General features: G+C 39.7%; 1 protein-coding gene and 1 long non-coding RNA gene across 2 annotated transcripts; one reads left to right on the plus strand and one right to left on the minus strand.

Moving 5' to 3' along the window:
- Position 1: 1 nt before the first annotated feature.
- Positions 2–19,750, minus strand: LOC109043076 (S-methyl-5'-thioadenosine phosphorylase). The gene is made up of 7 exons (XM_019060118.2): positions 19,601–19,750; positions 5,505–5,748; positions 4,185–4,330; positions 3,499–3,666; positions 2,349–2,601; positions 1,443–1,652; positions 2–614 (listed from the first exon to the last, which is right to left on the minus strand). Exons 2-7 carry the CDS (start codon positions 5,520–5,522, stop codon positions 549–551), a joined length of 861 nt encoding a protein of 286 aa, XP_018915663.2. The 5' UTR covers positions 5,523–5,748; positions 19,601–19,750; the 3' UTR covers positions 2–548.
- Positions 5,642–8,170, plus strand: LOC109043078 (uncharacterized). Its single transcript, XR_002010145.2, has 2 exons — positions 5,642–5,778; positions 6,458–8,170. It is a non-coding gene; the product is annotated as an uncharacterized lncRNA (long non-coding RNA).
- Positions 19,751–19,790: the final 40 nt, after the last annotated feature.

Raw genomic sequence — 19,790 nt, forward strand, 5'->3', positions numbered from 1 at the left:
ATTATAATGCAAGGAGTACATGATTTATTCAAAAACTCAGATGAAAAATGGGATTTAATACAGTGAATAAAAAGTTAAAAACAAGCAATGACTCATTAATGATTGGCAAAAAAATTTAAAATGGAAAGAGTAGAAAACAAATACAAATATAAAAAGTTTAAGAACTAAAGGAATAAATACAAAGATGCCTCACGACAGAAACTAACAGTTTCGTTACTTCAAAATGTAGTAAATACAACATAATTATTATGCACAACTTAGAAAAAAATGGAACTAAACAGGGTGAGTAAAAATTTAAAAAAAATGATTCATGAATGATCGAAACAATAAAAATGATAAAAAGAGCGGAAAACAAAAATAAAACGTTTAAGACTAAAGAAATAAAAATAAAAATTGCCTCAGGACAGGAACGGTCTCTCATTCAGATTACAAGAGTGCGGTAACTTTAAGTAACTTTTTAAAGAAGCAGGGTTCAACAGATCCTGCGCAAGCACACATTTTAGAGTCTGGTTTTGGAACAGACTTTGAAAACGTCAAACATTTGTTTGTCAGGATAGATTGATGATGTCGTTTAGTTCTTTGTTCGATGACATAATGCTGCTTAGGACACAGGCCTGTAAAAAGCAATGAAAGTATATTTAAGAGAGCTGGATAACACAAATCTTAGGGAATTAAAATTTATAGATCACAAATTTTAGGAAAATTACGATAATTCTAATTAACTGTATCAAGAGGCCTCTAGACAATGTATGAATTAAAGCACAACGTTACACGTTTTCTCTTCAAAATATCACAAGGAAAAGGAATCACACAACAGGAAGTCTGAACATCAACTCCTTAACAAGATATAAGTGTAATCAACTGACATTGGTTAAATGGCAAAAATACAAACTACGTAATTAGTATGATAGAACTTCCATTTGATCTGTGTTGAAAAGACTTGTTTATACCTTGTTCCATAGTTGATTTCCGTTATGTAAATTGTTTTCTATGTAAGATTTTGAAGAGAAGACATGTGACGTTTTCTTCTTCTTCAGACCTTGTATAGTTGTCTAGTGGCCCATTATGTATTTCAACAGAGACGTAACTGTTACCTAATATTGGCTAATGACGGTGTGTCCTTAGTATCACAGTGTACAGACCCTCCTCTTCGACAGAGGCCTCAATTTTGCCCCAAGAAAAAGTTCAGATATTCATCCTTTAATAAGTTTTTAAAAGTTTTAATCACTATTGCCAATCATAACCCCTCCAAGCCCTTAAAATACTCTTAAACTGCCATTTTTTATTCACTTTTGGATAAAATATGAACCCTTTTGTTTGGTGAATTGCTGGTGAAAACAGCAACCCGCCAATACAAGAACACCTCACCTTTAAAGTTTTTCTTGCGAGGCAATAATGATCAAAGAAATACCACTAAAGAAGAGAAAAAAAGAAACGCTTACCTTTGCCTCCTTAATTTCTTCAGTCCAATTTGCATCATGGATTTTGGGGATTACAGCAGTGAACAATGTGGTGATCTTTTCAACATTTTCTCGGAAGATCTTGAGGACGCTGGCAACGTTCACTTTTTCTCCTTTGTCTCGCCATGAATCATAATCGGTAGCCATTGCAACAGCTGCATAACACAAACCTGCTTCTTTTGCTAACACTACCTGCCAATAGAAAATACCAGAATTACACCTAGGAATCACAGTTTTTGCAACGTTCTATTCAGACATACAACAGACTACTCCAAACTACCATCAACAAAGGCCGGCAACTCAGAGAGAGAGGGAATTATGTTTCTCACTAAATTCAGTGAAAAATGTTTAAGATTTGAGGTTAGTGTAATTTCCAGATCATGCAAACGCTTTTTTCTGAAAAAAAATTTTGATTATCTTGGGAAACAACAAAAATGGAGATAAAAAATTAAAAATGGAACGTTTAAAGACCATTAGGTTGGCTTCTTTTGTTCTTTGATAGAGAATTTTTTTGGAAGAGTTAACAGCAAAACTTGTCTTTTTCGTTTCTTGTATAATTTTATGAGCTTCTTTTCGTACCCACATTTTGAATTTTGAGTTTTTTAAAACTAATTTTTTAAAGCTAACTGTTTTTTAAACAAAGTTTGTTTCAAAGATTTGAGGTCTATTTTACCGAACACAGAAATTCAAGTATGTGTGCACAATTTGTATGATTTGAAAAAATTAGAATTGTCAAAATTCAAATCAGTCGGTATATGTTTTTATTTATTTTTATTTATTTATTTATTTATTTATTTATCTATCTATTTTTTTTATTTAGTGACAGATCACAAAACGACGATTACAACACAAAGTTCAACGATTAAATCAAGTAAGAAAAAAAGTCACCTCAGGAACCAATGTCATATTGACAAGATGAGCATCCCATGATCTGAACAAGTTGCTTTCAGCTCGACTGGAGAACCGCGGACCTTCGATTGTGACAGCTGTCCCGGAGGGATGGCACTTGAAACCCAACTCTTGAGCGGTTTCGATTAAAATCTTCCGTGTTTTATTGCAAAAGGCAGGCTCCATTGGGACATGACACACAGATGGGTTCAACTCTGACCCATCAAAAAATGTTTGCACTCTGTGCTGCGTTCTGGAGGAAGATAAAGGAACCAACTTAGAATAAGGAGACAATCTTTCCGGTTTTAATTTATTCTCTTTTCTTTTTTTTCAAATTGATCATCAAATTTAAATTTCTAAAGCTGGCTGCAAGGTTTGAGTTCCCAATTAAACTCAGTTCTAGCAGCCCGCTCGTGCTGATAATGTTTTAACCTATGTTTCGTTTCCATTTCATTTTAATTTTTTAGTAAGAACACCTAGGTTGAAATAACAACAGCCAAGGTGTTGGGTGTACTTTTATGAATTTAATTTTGCCAATTTTTAACAAAATGGAATTCGTTAAAGTACATCACCTCTGCTGTTGTAATTTCAACTCATTGCTTGCCAAACTTTACAGGTGTAATAATTGTAATACATCTACATTCTTCAAGCTACATATTCTACCTCATAGCTTAATTTCTTTGTAATTAGGTAACTTTTAGTGTTTCACTAATGTGCGTATCCATGCCGAAAAGTGCAAGAGGACTAAAGATGGAATTATTAGTTTTCAAATACCTACGCAATGCTTAATGGTATTCTATGACCAATATGCATCAGGAAAGAAAAATAACATATGCAAACTTCAATAAAATGGTAAGTTTTAAATAGTTTGTCTTCGATTGATACACAACCAAGACAACACTCAAACATGAGGGATATATTTCATTTTTAAGAGTTGAGGCATATGGTGAAGTATGTGACACAGACATCAAAGTTTACTTGTGTGGAATCATATTAGTTAATCTTAAGAGACCATCTAAATAAGTAAAAGCGACACTAATGGTCATGTATTTGACTTAAAGTGATAAGAGATGTAGATTCCTCATCTCCTACTGGAAATTGTTGTCCAGTTACTTAGACCTTAGAGAAAAGGGAGGTTGTGTGGAGTTACCTGTCAATAAATGAGTCGACAACAACTAGATCTCCCGGCACAATTTCTTCTTTTAATGAACCAGTGGCAGTAGAAACAATCACATGGGTGCAGCCAACTTTTTTCAGTGCATAAATGTTAGCTCGATAATTGACGTTACTTGGGTTTATGTTGTGTTGACGACCATGCCTACAAGAAAATAAATACCAAGAATTAAGGTATGATACAATAAAGGAAACTCAGGTAGTTGGTTTAAGTGATGCGGATTTTATTATTATTATTTTAAATTAAATATATAAAATATTTATATTAATTTATAGAGTTACCTATATTATTTTTCCGATGTTTTAAATTGCTTTTTTAAAGTGTCACTGTTTGATTTGGTCAAAAAAAAAAGCACACTGAAAGCAAAACTAGAAAAAGAACTCTATTGGTCTGCAATTCTTGACAGTCTGTATAATTAATTTTTGTGTATTTAAAAAGAAGGAAAAAAAAACTTAGTTTCTCTCATCAGAATGTGTCCCAGGAAGGTTTTCTGGTCCAAAAGGTTTAAGGGTCCAAGTATGGTACCTTATAAGTTTAGGCCCTAATACATTGAGAAACACCCTGATTAGCTGTGCTGGTTGGGTATTTGAGAATCGCATGTACTTTCAAAGTTCACGAATTACAGAAATCACATATGTCTACTTTTAAAAAAAAACAGTCACCTGGCTAGAAGAACACAAGGTTTCCCTCCGATGGTCCCCTCGATCAAAACATCTGATGGTTTCCCGTAAGGAGTGGTAATATCTTTTTCTACAGCATTTTCTAAAATCTTTGGATTGTTCAAGCCAGAGCCACCAATTATTCCAATCTATAAGGAGAAAAAAATAGATTAGACAAAAAATTGGAAAAATTTTCAGGAAAAACTTGAGTTTGTACAAAGACAGAACTTGTTAGCTTGAATGATGTTACTTCATTGAAATAACTCAAAATCAAATTATAAAAAAAATACAATTATAAAAACCGGCGCTCCGCTTCGCTCCGTGCCGGTTTCTGGGAGAGGCTCCGCCCCCCTCCCCCAGCCCCCCTGAGACGCGCGCGTCATATTAGTCGTTTCTCCTCTTCTTCAAGTGACCCGCGCATTCACAGCGGGAAGAAAAGTGTATTTCCCCAAGTGGGAGCGAGCGCCTTAAATTTACCAATATTTTTAATTTATCTTTTCCAGTCATTTTTTGTCGAATTTTGTAAATAGCTATACTTATTACAGTTGAATGGGTGAGATTTTGTCCAAAACCTCTCTTCCCCTGACCCACTGTGTGACGAACAGTTTGTTCAAAACCTTCCTCCCCCTGACCCACTGTGCAGCCCCGCTACGGCCGGCTCCCCTCATGCCACGCACCCCCCGCCTAAAACTTTCAAAGCCCACCATTTATAAACGGCTCAGCCGATTTCGCTCAAATTCAATGACAAACCAATCCTAAGGCTAACCTACCACCCATACAAATTTTAGCTCAAAATATTCATTTTGACTCGAGTTATCGACACATGAATTTGAATGGCATGTATTTTCTTCGGAAAATACACTAAAATAACTATGACTCCCACTGAATTTTCTTAATCAAAAAATAAGAGAAACTCTCTTGGGGGTAAAGGTTAAAATCTGAGACATCTGAGATGGCTAACATCTCTTCATTCATAAAATTTCAGAACTCAAGGATGTAGAGACCTTTTTATCACACATAAATGTTTTCATACTTTGCAGTTCCGATCACTTGACATACTGGTAAGTCATCCTAAAGTGCCTCTCGGAGACTTTACAAAAAAAAAACCATTGGGGGGAGGGGGGATAGAGGGTGAGAGAACATGTAAGGGGAAGAGAGAGCATAGCCGCGAGAACGAGACTAATAAGCAATAAAGGTACTTAATGACTGGGTGAAGAAAAAACGAAAGAAAAAATTGTAAAGAAAAAGGTACCTAACTACGGCCAGTTACGATAACGGAACGGGCATAGAATGATTAATCTGAATATATGACTAAAAACCTGCCTTGATTGGATGCTTCATAGCGGTAGGGCTGTCAACTTTCGGCGAACTTAGAACTTGACGAACACACTGGTGGTAGACTGGAGGCTCAAATCCGACTAACAAAGAGCGGGAATACGCCCCATAGACGGCCGGATCGGACAGCCCAAGTTGGCCGCTCGAAAGCTCGGGACGCTAGTGGTGACGTAGAAGCTCGTAGGCACTAACTATACAAGCTTTATCTCGCCCTCTTACGTCACGCCAAAGTCTGCAACAGAGAACAAGATCCCATCGATCAGTAAGTATAGGTCATTGCTTCGATCATATTGCATTGAACATATAAACACCCACTGCTGATGCTAACGGCCGTGTGCGCATCATAGACGTTCCTTAAACAGCTCATCTCCTTAGGGACCTCCATATGATTAATATAGTGACTGAGGGCAGGTTTGAGGAGAGCCTTTACATAGCATAATAAAAATGACACTTTAAACGAATTCCGAATAAAATTAAAACATAGGAACTTCGGAAACATACCCTTGCGAGGGGCTACGATGATTACTCATTTATACAGGAAATTTTTTTTCAGGGCGTCTAGTTGCTTTTCATCGCGGGAAATCCTGATTTTTGACTGCTAAAACCTGATTTCATAATTTTTAAAAATCCTGATTTTTTGCGGAGGCGAATGCAACTTCACAAAAATAGCTCGATAAAAAAATCCGATCGGACGGCCGACATTTCTCAAATCCTGATTTTACGACCGATTTTTCCTCAAATCCTGATAGAATCGGGAAAATCCTGATGCTAGACACTCTGTTTTTTGAACAGAATTGACACCCCTCCTGCCTCATTCTTTATCTGGCGTCTCCTCATAATTCCTCGAGGCTATGTACAACATATTCCTATCAATATGCACGCATGCCCTTGATTCTTTTTTTTTATTTACCTCTTTTTAATTTTATTTTTATTTTTTAAAGGTATGGCAATGAGGACGCGGAATCTGACACGACAGACAGAGGGGAAATCTGTTAAGGTACGGAACCTTAGGCGCGTCTGGACGCGGCGTCCAGACGCCGATAAATCTGTCTAATGATTTTTGCGCGGGGACGGCACCTTAGCGGCGAAGAGACGCTGCGGAAAACGCCGATCGAGGACGCTCCGATCTGTCGCGAACAGATCGGAGCGAAGACGCCGAGAAATTCCGCTCAGTCCGCTGCCTTTCCTACCGATTTTTGAATGTGTTTAGTTCGACAAACCCACGAATCGATCACAAAGGCCGTGAATTGATCGACAAAAGCCGCGAATCGATCGAAAATTCCGTGAATCGATCGACAAGAGCCGTGGATCGACCGACCCACCCGTGAATCAATCGACAAAAGCCGTGGATAGATCGACAAACCTGTGAGTCTATCGACAAACCTGTGAATCGATCGACAAACCTATGAGTCGATCGACAAACCTGCGAATCGATCGACAAACCTATGAGTCGATCGACAAACCTGTGAGTTGATCGACAAACCCGTGAATCGATCGACCAAGTTGTGAATCGATCGAATTACGTCGATTGGTTCACGTTTTGGTTTTTCGATCGATTCATGTCGATTGACTAGATACCGGTTTTCCTTTTAATTGTCAATCATTTCTCGTCTATCGATCCACATTTTTTGTCGATCGAATCGACACCCGTTTTTTAGTAATTTGTCCATCGATTGGTGTCGATCGATTCACGTTTTTATTTTTCGGTCGATTTTTGTCGATCGAATCCACACCCTCCTAAAAAAAAGCGCGTACAGCCATTTTCGCGGCCCAGAGCATACTGTCCGATCAACGAAAATTCGAGAAATTGACGGCGGACAGAGCGGAAAAAATCCACGGATTCCGCTCCTAAGGTGCCGTGCTCCAAAATGTGAGCGTCCTCTCGCCCTCGACTCGGTAGCAGCATTTTCCGCCGGCGTCCAGGACGCCGCGTCCAGACGCGCCTAAGGTTCCGTAGCTTAACACGCGTTTTAAGTGGGAGCGGCAACTAAAAGGAGAGGAGAAGACGCCGCCGTGGAGTCCGCTAGAGTACCTAAGTATAAACGGGAGAGTATTGCCATCTCTTTGCCGCTCTCTGATTGGTTCATCAGTATTAGCCTATCATGAAGCTCCAAAGTTGGACCAATGTAAACAAACCCGACCCAGAGGGATACGTATTATCCGCTGAGAGATAAATGATAATCGCACTCAAAGGTTAATTTTCGGCAAAAATATCCATTTAAGGTCGATCCGAACTCAGTACAGCAGTTTATCATAAAAAAAAATTCTATCACATCATAAATCATGTCTACAACTTTGTAGAACTTTGTGGCCATTTTGTTTACTTACATTGGGCCAAACTAGGAGCGGAGGGGCTGGGGTTTGTTTGCATTGGTCCAACTTTGGGGCTCCATGATAGCCGACCAATCAGAGAGCGGCACACTTTTTCTGTGGTAAAACGATTGAGATGGCAATACTCTCCCGTTTACATGCGCTCTAGTCGCCGGTAATCCAGAACTGCGCGAAAGGTCTAAGAAAATATTTAAGGATTGTGCGAAAAGGGCACAAAGATTGCGCGAATAGAAACCTTAACACCTGCTAATACAGGAATGCGTGAATTTTAAAATGAAGTTAATTCAAGGTTACAATTGGAAAATAAACGCATTATTATGTCACGTTAGTGTGGGTTCGTTTGTTGAACAAATCATCGACGTCTCACCCTCCGATGATTAATGAAGTGATATATGATTGAATATTGGTCGAGGGTATGAAGAACTTACCTAACTTTTCTCGGAAAAAAATATTTACTGGAGAGAAACGAGGCAACGTTAAAATGCTTATGCGGCGTCAAAATACAACACGGGCCTTTAAAGTTCTATTATTTGATGCCGCGATTATTGTAACGGGGGTTCGGACGATCGCGCCAAACAGTGCAGCCGGCGCGGCGTTAAACGTATTAGCGCCTGCAAGACTGCGAGAATACTTCCCGCGTTGCGCCAAACAGTGCGGTCGGCGCACAGCCCATATCAGCGCCTACAAGACTGCATGAATACTTCTCGCATTGCGCCAAACGCAGTGCAGTCGGTCAGTTGGCCTGAAACGCATATCAGCGCCTACAAGAATGGATAGGAGTGGTGTTGGACTGCGAGTCATCATTTTTTACTTTTTGCTCAAGTTTTCACCATAATTAAACGGGAAATATGTATCCTAATTGTAACGATTCATAAACTCAGATGAGATTTAATTTTGTATTGGCTACATTAAAAGAAAATAGAACGAACGAAAACATCGCGTCGAAATTTTCGATACTTTTATTTGAGATCATTTAGGTCAATTCGCGAAAATGTTTCACAAAAACTGTGTGTAGCTTTATAAAAACATATATTAAAAATAATACATGAAAGTGGTGCATAAGGTTGCAATCAGAGATAAATATACGCTTTCGTTGGGGTGTACCCGTCGTGTTTTGAACCCACTCATCTCTTCAAAAACTTGAACATGGTTGTTCTACGATTTTTCACGAGTGTTTTTTTTTCAGTGGTTGGTGGCCAGAAGCCAGAAGCCCCTAGTTCACTTTTGAAACGTCTAAGAAAGCTCTCTGGGCCATTCGTGCTGCGAGGGCTATCCATCGAAGAGAGACATGCCCGTAAATGAATGGGGAATGAACATTCTTCCGCGATGTAGCTATCTACCACAAACTACCAAGGTTGCCAGATTAACGCTTCCTCTTTGAATGTTGGATATTCGCGCAAATATGTGAGTTTTCAGTGCCAGAAAAATTCGCGCAATCCTATGCATATCCAAAAAGGTAAAAGAGGGGGCATTCGCGCAACTCTATCGCAGCCCTAGTCGCAGTGGCAGTACGCGGCGGCATTCCGCGTCTCAATTGCCGTACCTAGGTACCTTAATAAGGTACACTCAGTCTGGCGATGTGTAGGGGATGGTGAGGTGTTTAGAGAGAGGAGAGAGAGGTCAAAAATTAACATTGCTATCATTTTTTTAAAAGAAAGTGTTCATAAACAAAATGTAAAAATAAATCAGAAACGAAGATGAACATAATGGAAATAGGAATATAAATTGGACGAAAACCAGAACAAATAATAGCTTTACACCGTTCTCATAATCGTGTGTTCTGTTGACCTTCCATTGTAGGTATACTATTGTTCTGACTATTCAATGCCATTTTCTCCATAAATCTTCCGGTTGAGTTGCAGATCCTCTTTTCACTTTTTGACGTGTGAAAATAAATGGACGGAAAGAAACGATAAGAATTAAAGCGTCACAATGGCATGATTCCTCATCAAAATTGCAAACAAAAAATGCCGAGCTAATTGACTTCCTCTCAAGGAAAAATATCGTCAATGAGAGATCAGCGTTGATTGTTTACATTAAAATCAGTCATTTAAATTCATACACCGCTCAAACCGGGGGAGGGGAAGGGGGTAAAATCGGCCAAGGGAAACGAACTTACCATTCGGCACATAACTTACAAAATATTCTACTTTCAAAATTTCTTCAAATACACTTTGATTAGGCACTTAATGTGGGAGCGCTGGAGCTTGAATTGAAAAACACGTGAAACGTTGTTTCCTCATTAATGCGTTTAATTTTAAGATTTTCATTATGTCTTGTGGCAGTTTTGGACGAGGATTGCGCCGCGCGAAGCTGATCGGCTGCGCAGTAGGTGTATCATGTCGGGGTTGTTGTAGGGGGAGGAGGACAAAAGTTGTTAAGACGAGGTATTTGCTTGAGGGTGAAGGAAACCTTCCAAAAACCTCGGAAATTGCCCAAACGCGGGTCCGCCATATGACGCCCTACTACGCAAGCACCACGAGGGCAAGAATACGACAGACATGAGTGTGAGTTTTCCTAGGTACACCACTGAAAGGGAGTAGTAGTCCATGCAACTTTTGACTGTCAGTATGAGCTTCAGTATTTTCTGAGAAAACATGAATCGTTTCCACCGTTTACGATCAGCGTTGCAGGATTTCCGTCATACTTAGTTTTTTCGATGGAAAACTATTAAATGGACCGCGTTTAGCAGAAAGGAACCGAGTCACATCAGCTGTTAACAAATTTACCAGGGCACTTCAATTTTTTACAAGAGAACGTTCGTGCGGATTCCTTGGACAATTTGAGGAAATTAGCTTCGTGATATAAAGAAAATTCACTGAAATGTGCACAAAAATTCGCACAACTGTTTCCTTGTAAAATATTAAATTGCTCAATAAAATTTGGCAATAGTTGATATGGCTCGGTTCTTGTCTGTTTGACGCGGTCCAAGTGTTGTTCTTTTAAGACGTCAGATTTTTTTTCTCTGCAAATGTGAGGAATATATTCTGCAATTTTAAGGCCTGGCGTTGATTCAATTCCTGATGAGGTAAAAAAAAGAGAGGAGAGGAACTTGTAAAACTCCGCGATCGAGATACGCAGTTTAGGAATTACATCATCGATGCGCAAAAAGGGGAGAGAAAGCTTACGTGTCCATGTAACATATCCAACAGGACCCATCGGAAAAGCCACTTTCTTTTCTCCTTTTCTTTGAGGGGACCGTGGGCCTTGCCTTAGCGACTAGGGCTTACTATCGCCCCCTCCGTTTGATCGGTTATATTTTCTCTTTTCGTTTTCTTTTTTATTTTATTTCACGGAAAAGCCACTGGCTCATTCAAGATTACTCTCGGTGGGTTCATTTCCGCCGATGTTTGTTCGTTTTTTTCCTGCTCGATAAAACACGTATCGGCGGTATTCTTTACTTAAGATGTCGCATGCACGAGCCAACTGCCCGTCATATTCTCGCTCTGTAAAAAGGCACAAGACAAAGCTATACTGCCGTGCTAAGAAAGAACGCCTCATGAACATTCGAGTGTTGCCAAATTTCCTTCAGTAAAATGTTCATTTTTGAGGGAAGATATGAATATTTTTCCTCGAAATTTCCAGGAACTTTAGGTAAAATTGCAAATAACATTAACTGAAAAATTGGAAGAAAAGTACTCATAAGTTTGCAAGGAAATTCGTGTTTTATGACTGGAAATTTGGCAACGCCTGAGGGTTCATACGGCGTTTTTCCTTAGCACGGCAGGATAGCAGACAAAGCGCATTGTCATTTACTTACTTTTTTATTTATTTTATCGCTCAACGTGTGTATTCAAGAGCTTAATGCGGGGATTCGGCTTTCACGTGACTGATAGGAGGCAAATTCAGCTACTTGAGGTCAAGGTCGGACGTCAAGGGAAACATTGTCATTTTTCCGGAAAACGCCCGATTTCCCCGTCGACGGTACTTCGTGCTGGGCGAATTTGGTCGACAACTTTTGCAACAAGACGATTAGTCGTTAATCAAGAGGGTCATTGCTTCCTAGCCATTCTGTTCAATGCTCAATCTCCATTCGCTTTTGTGGGCCTCTTGCACACAGTGGCGTCGTCAGAAATTATTCGTGCGGGCGGGGAGAAGATTTTTACACTAAGAGAATTCGGGGGGTTTCAAGCCCCCCCCCCCCCCCCCCCACCGGCTTTGGGGTATCCGTGATGCGGACAAAATGTGGAGACATTAAAAGCTCATTTCGATGTTAATACGAAACGTAAAGATTGAGAAGTGGTTTCATTGATTTTCTCCTCAAGTTCCCTTCAAGGAGCACCCCATTAAAATTTGTAATGAGAAAGAAATTTGCAGCTTTGGTTGACAATTTCATGTCCAACCTCTCTGAAAGGCTCGTTTCTTTGTGTGGCGGGCTTTACTACGAAAATGACTGACAATGAGTGCCTTTATTTCTTCATTTATACTTGAAAAACATCTCTTGGATACGAATGGTTGCTCTTCAGATAAGTATGGCACATACCGATAAGCACGAAAGTTGCTCACATCCTGTGCCTGTTTGCAATACCGTGTCTTCGTGTCTAGGAGATATCTTTGTAGGATAAATTAAGAATTGGACTGCGTTGAGCAGAAGAGAACCAAGTCGCATCAGTTATTGCCAAATTTAATGAGGCAATTTAATTTTTTACGTGAATACAGTTATGTACGGATTTTTTTGCAATTTTCAGTGAATTTTCTGCGTAATACGAGACCAATTACTTAAAATTATCAAAAGAATTCACTTGGACGTTCTCTTGTAAAAAATCAAATTGCCTGGTTAAATTTGGCAAAAGCTGATGTGGCTTGGTTCCTTTCTGCTAAACTCAGTTCAATTAAAAGCGCTCTGCTATTTTAGATTCTCGCAGTCAAGCCCGCCCGCGGATAGAGTGGTGAGTGCCTGCATAGTCCAAACGCCTTCGCTTCCACGCGTATGCAACACGGACATCCATGGAGCCCGAATAGTTGCATCCAAGAGTTGAAAATGTTCGTCGCATTCGACACTAAATAAGGGCGCTTTGCTGGTTTCACTTCCACCGTGACTTAATTCCAGCGTTGCTTATTGTGCCGATGAAGCAAATTATTACTGACTTTTATCGCGACACTGTCAATTTTCCGAATAATGCTCCGTTTCTTATTACTACTCTATATAAAGCTGCCGTGTACTGGCTCACTCAGCCCCCCCCCCCCCCCCCAAAAAAAAAAAACCGGCCGAAGCTATTTTCTTTAAACATGAAGCGAATTTTTGCGATCGAAAACCATCCATCGTTGAATGATATTCAACGATTGTTCATTTTTTTCAATGATATTTGACTACTTCGTTGATCTTCACGGAGACGGTTGAAAGTCATCAACAGGCCCGGACTTAGGGCGTGTGCAGGGCGTGCGGCGCACACGGGCGCCAGCCTTTGGGGGGCGCCACGAACGAAGAAGAGAGGGAAAAAAGGAGGGGAAAGGAAAAGGAAAAAGAGGAAAGAAAGGACAAGGGGAAAAAAGGAAAAGGAAACAAGGTTGGGCAGTGGAAGCAAGGAAGAAGGGGGGAAATGGAAGGGAAAAGGAGGCAAGAAAAGTGAAAAGAGAGTCCGCGAGAAAGGGGGGGCATAAAAACCATAGACAAAATATAAAGAGAATTGCCGTCTAAAGGTAAATTTTCAGGACAAAAACTCCACCTGGTCCATAGACGGTCAGGCGCCCTTTGACCCTAAATTTGCGGCTGTACAGAAATACAAGAGTAGGCATGTAGTAAGGGGGCGCCATAAATCCATCGAACAGGAGCCGACATAACACTTTAGGCCACGTCCGCCATCTTGCATTTGAGAATTTTTAAACATACTAAAAATTCGAGTTTCCGGTCGAAAAATACCATCAGACACCGAGTTTCAAAAAAATTCATCGAACAGGAGCCGACATAGCATTTTAGGCCACGTCCGCCATCTTGGATTTGAGAATTTTCAAAAATCGACTAAAAATTCGAGTTTCCCGTCGAAAAGTATCCTGATCCCGCGGTTCACAAAGCTCTGACGAACAGAAACGGAGGCCAGAACCGGGGCTCATTTTAGGCCACATCCAACATTTTGGAGTTGAAAATTTTAAAAAGTTGACTAAAAATTCGAGTTTTCCGTTGAAAAATACCGTGTGATACCGCGTTTCAGGAGACTCGAACAAACAGAAACCGAGATAGCATTTTAGCCCACGTCCGCCATCTTGGATTTGAAAATTTTAAAAAATGGACTAAAAATTCGAGTTTCCTGTCGAAAAATACCTCCCGACACCGAATTTCAGAAAAATCCATCGAACAGGAGCTGAGATAGCATTTTAAGCCACTCCAGTCATTTCGGATTTTTGAATTTTCAATTTTTTTAATTTTGACAGATTTTGATTTAAAACGCGTAATACTCAAAATCAAAGCTCAGATTCGGATTCCTCGTAAAAAATCGATGCGATTTCATGTATCATACCCTGACACCGAATTTCAGGAAAATCCATCGAACAGGAGCCGAGATGGCATTTTAAGCCACTTCAGTCATTTCGGATTTTTGAAGTTGAAAAATTTGACTTAAAACGCGTGATACCCAAAATCGAAGCTCAGATTCGGATTCCTCGTAAAAAATCGATGCGATTTCATGTATCATACCCTGACACCGAATTTCAGGAAAATCCATCGAACAGGAGCCGAGATGGCATTTTAAGCCACTTCAGTCATTTCGGATTTTCGAAGTTGAAACATTTGACTTAAAACGCGTGATACCCAAAATCCAAGTTCAGATTCGGATTCCTCGTAAAAAATCGATGCGATTTCATGTATCATACCCTGACACCGAATTTCAGGAAAATCCATCGAACAGGAGCCGAGATGGCATTTTAAGCCACGTCAGTCATTTCAGATTTTCGAATTTGGAAAATTTGACTTAAAACGCGTGATACCCAAAATCGAAGTTCAGATTCAGATTCCTCGTTAAAAATTGATATAATTTCATGTATCATACCCGAGCATAGCGTGGAGGAAAGAGACGTAACGTAGGCATACTGATTCGAGTCTATGAATGCAACGTGGCAACATGGGTAGTGCTCAGTGGGTCAGCGGAGGAGGAAAAATAAGAATGTGTCGTGAGAAATTCCTCGGGACGAAACCGAACGCTTGCTAAGCGCCGGCGTCTCACCGTTCGGTTGCATCTCGGGCGACCGGCGCGGCGCGGGGGCGTAGTTCAAAAGGGTAGTATGATAGAATCTATACGCGTCGTTAAACCTTTTTCCTTCACGCTATTTTAACATATGATACATGAAACCTCATCAATTTTTCACGAGAAATCCGAATCTGAGCTTAGATTTGGGATATTGCGTGTTTTAATCTATTTAAAATTGTAGGAGAAATTACAGAATTGTCCTTGAAAATTGATCACTCATTAGTGTTTTTTTACGTCATTAAACCTCTTTCCTTCACGCTATTCTAAAATTTGATGCATGAAATCGCATCAGTTTTTCACGAGGAATCCGAATCTGAGCTTAGATTTTGGATATTACGCGTTTTAATATACTTAAAATTGTAGGAGAAATTACAGAATTGTCCTTGAAAATTGAACACATTAGTGATTTTTTACCCCGTTTTTCTTCTACGTTCACGTAATGAAATTTGATCAACAGTTGACTCATCGACTAGTCTAGCCTAACCCCCCAGAATCGGTCTAAAGGGCGAACGATTTTATCAGATACGATGTGCGGTCCTAGTTTCCGGGCAATTGCGGTTTTATGGAAGCTGCGATGAGGAGAAACGGAAGATATTCGAAACTCGGGCGGATATTATGTGAGAAACCAGGTAGGGGAAAGGCTTTCTTTCCGAAAAGTTAGTGCTCGGGCCAACTTATGTGGTCACTGGAGCATTGTATAGGAGGTTGCGGGAAACTATTTTTTTGCAGCAACAACCAATTGGATCGCATTTTGCAAAAAGGAACAAAGAGCATTTCAATGTTGCTAGGATTGTGCAACTTAGGTACATTCTTTGCAAAAAGTAAACTTTGCGACGGTAATTTTCGTCTTGAATTCATAGTTCATTGGGAGTAGAGGTGAAACTAGTTTAGATGATCGTTTATGTTTGCAAGGATAGCGACATTGGAATGCTCTTCAATTTCAAATTTCGAATTCACCTCATGACTTGAATTCGATTTTTGAATTGATGCAATCGATGTCAGAAACCATATCTTTCACCAGAATTTTTGTTTCGTCATTTCTCCAAATACATTGAATCTTTCTCTCTGATTTTGCGTTTTGCCATTTCAAGTCTGCTGTGTTTGCAATTTGCTGCGTTTGAGTGTTACGTATTTACTTCTTAATTTCATTTAAAAAAAATCTAAACTCTGATTGGCTCCTACAGTCACCTATCATCGGCATCACTCAGCGTTCATCAATTCTTTTGATGAATGATATTCGATCGCGAGAATTCGCTTATGGTACTTACACGCCTCGATGTGGTCCAGAGAAGCAGGGGGAAAAATTGTTTCTGTGGTATGTTGTGCAGAGCTGGGGCATTCCTCTTGGGAGTGAGAATGGGCTCCTTTTATCGAAAGAATTGCAACAAAGGCTAGATGTCTGGGCTACTGGACATGATTGCATCACGCAGTCGCGCAGTTTCCGTTGCACCACGGAGTACAGTTATCACACGTTCGCTCGCTACAATGTAAAGGTCGGCCACCTGCCTTAGGTCTATGAAATAGGGACAAACTAGAAGCTAAACAGGGAGAGCGGGCGATAATCAGTGGGATAGTAAGCGACTTAAAAAGAATCCGAGTGACTGCAATAGTCGTAAAATCGCTGGAAAAACATACCTATTGATCATTTGAGGAGATGCAGAACCGATCAAAGAGGGAGGGGGGGGGGGGAAGACCGGAGAATTAGTACGCAAATTTTTTACTGCGTCATCTGAAAGTGCTTAAAGAGCTGATTTCGGAGTATTATATACATTTTTTTAAAAAAGGAAATGGGAAAGGGTATAAAAATAGATTTAAAAGGAACAAAATGCACCGCCCAGTGACATCATATGGTAGCATTTCCCACTTTAATCACACATCAGCAGATGAGACCATTTGTCATAACTTTTATATCGAGCAGGTAGTGATTGATGCTTGAAAAATAATGGAACATAACAGAAGATTTTATAATTTTTTCCAATCATTATTACTTATTATGATGTAAAATTTACAAAATGTCAAAACCCAATATTCTTGAAAATTGGCATATAAAGCCAGCAGTTACATCTATATTTTACACTTTTCTTACAATTATTTTTTCATTAAAATATTAAGCGATTCCTCAGATATTACTTAGTTTAATAACAATTTTGTCTGTTTGTTTTGTGGATTCCATGATATTGCTTAGCTGAGGGTTAAATTAATTTATTTTGCTTATTTCTTAGTGAAGTCTGCAATTGATGTTCAATTAGCAATTTACATGTAGATTATTTTTTACACAAAATCAATAGAAGTTGTCAACATCTAAAATTAAATATGATGATGTGAAATTTCCAAAAAAGTGGTCAAATCTGAAAAACTTTCAGGGATGTTACTACAAAACTTCGTTATGTAGGTAGCTGTGGATTTATGAGGTGGTAACTAAAGCTTATGGATGGTTGTGAACAACCAAAAAAATTTCTTTCTAAAGAGACTACAACCCCAAAGATCAGAACACCAGAGAGGTTTTTTCAAAATAGATAAGGGATAATGGCTTTTCTTCTCTTAGGATAATGTTTAAATTTTTGTAAGTACCACTCATGTGTGTCACGAGCCCGGGGCACCAAGTTGGCACAAGAGAAAAAGACAAATCCTAAACTTACAGGAGACCAGGTCATCACAGCCCATCCTAGCCACTCAACAATTTCTCCAAAATAGTTGGGACAGCTCACAAGCTCAAACCAACCACCTCTCGGTATTTTATAATCATCATTCCCTTTCTTCAGCCCAATCAAAACTAAATCGGCACAAATGTTAATCCTCATGCCCCACAAAAATAAAGAGAGGCCTAATATAATTCTAAACCAGAACCAGTTATCATTGTCATAATTTTTATAATGAGAAATTTCTCTAATCTGGATGTATGAATTTAAGATGCTGAAACTAAAAGCTAGCACGACTGTGATCACGGGAACCCCAGCAGAGGTTTTTTTTTTGTGGAGGCGAAAGGGGTATACACAAGTGCGATGAATATAGTGAACGAGGAACGGCAACAAAAGGACAAGCCGTTTCGGATCGGCAGCATGCTTGCCCATCGGAAAGAGATAAATGGTTAGCCAAAGAGTAGGACTTTCAAAAAGAAACCATGCTACAGAAGCAGGCATAGTTGGACCCCATCCATCACTATAGTGTTTTCCGTATGGAGCCTTGATGAGCCAGTAGAGAGCAATGAAGGTCACAGGTGACATGATGTAGAATAAACTGACGCAAGACTTAAAATAAATTTCGTCAGAGGTCATCTTCGAACTAAACAACATTAGGCTGATAAAAATGGTTAATTGTCCGGGTTGATTTAACTCTAAATACCAAGCAGCTCCTGGTGTGATAAAGGGTTGCTAGTAGAGGCCGCTCAGGTCCTAAAAACATGCACAATACTGTCCTATTAAGAAGGAGGGTAGTATACCAAGGCAGAATAATTAATTAGCATGTGTTGTTTTTATTTTACTTCAAAATCTTATTCTATCATCAGCTGCAGTTTAAAAGCATCATTTGGTGATCATTGGCAGTTATGACTTGCATCACAGATCAGACTTGTTTAAAAAGAAGTCAGAACCAATTTCATATACCATGACTCTAATAATAGTTCCGTCCGCTCACTCGGCAGTGAGGAGAAGTTTATGACTAAAGAGTGGTGGCTTGGCGAACATAAGCACAAAAGCCTTTCCATGATCATACAATGCTGTATACTTGATCCCTTCCCTATTCCTGGCGGCGCCAATTCAACTACAAAATGATTGCACAAGGAAGCTCTCAAATCACGATTGGTTGTGAAGTAAAAAAATGATGTAGCAATGGCAGCAGACATTGATTTTGTATCATGAACATCGAAACTCTAAGGTATCGGCTGTAAAATAAGGTTTGAAGGCCCTTTCTATGTTGGCTAATTAAAGTCCCAACCTCATCTCACCCCTTCTGCTAAGATCCAAAATTCATTTAGTGTCGGTTCTAATCTTTAACACAGAATTCCATGCTTCATTCTGCAAACCTTCCTTGTTAGTCTTTTGAAAGTTTGCCTCTGAAAAGTGCTAAGATTCAGAGTCAAAAGTAAGCTGCCGCTGCCACTTAGGGTGCCGGAGGCAGAACAAATCGTTAGAAATTTTACAAGTGGCAAACCCTTCAGCAGCTCATCATGAAGAAAGTGCCCCCAAGTCCCCTGTTCAGTATGAAACCAATGAACAATACACAAGGGACACAGATTGGAACTTCTTTCTTTGCATGGGATGATCAAATGGTTGACTATTAATCGAATTGACGTTAGCTGTACTGATCATAGCACTTGCCTCTTTATCAGGATTAGCCATCGGAAACCTTCTTCAATAATCTGCAGTGCTACTCAAGGAACACCGATACATATCTTAATCATAACTGGAGGGGAAATGACCAGATGAAAAGCCAAGATTAGGTACTCAGGCAAGTTGTTATGCATCAGTCGCGGATGAAGAGTGAGAGGTGTGACCAGGTGAGGCAGACAAGTTGGACAAGTTCAGCACTTGAATGTTTACTATCTTGTTAAGTCGGAAAATATACAATACTTACATCAACTCCTAGCCGGCAGAAAAGAACCTGGAGGTGTAGTCAGGAAACCATGTGCTCTCTGTTATCAACTACCACTATGAAAGCTGTGAAGTAGGCTGATATCAGCTTCGGCGATTGTAAACAAAACTTGAATCCATCCACAGAAACATCAGCAACCGAAAACTTCAAACCACTCTCAAAAGTTGAACTT

This window comes from Bemisia tabaci, chromosome 1, assembly GCF_918797505.1.
Source record: "Bemisia tabaci chromosome 1, PGI_BMITA_v3".
Classification (NCBI taxonomy): Eukaryota; Metazoa; Arthropoda; class Insecta; order Hemiptera; family Aleyrodidae; genus Bemisia; species Bemisia tabaci.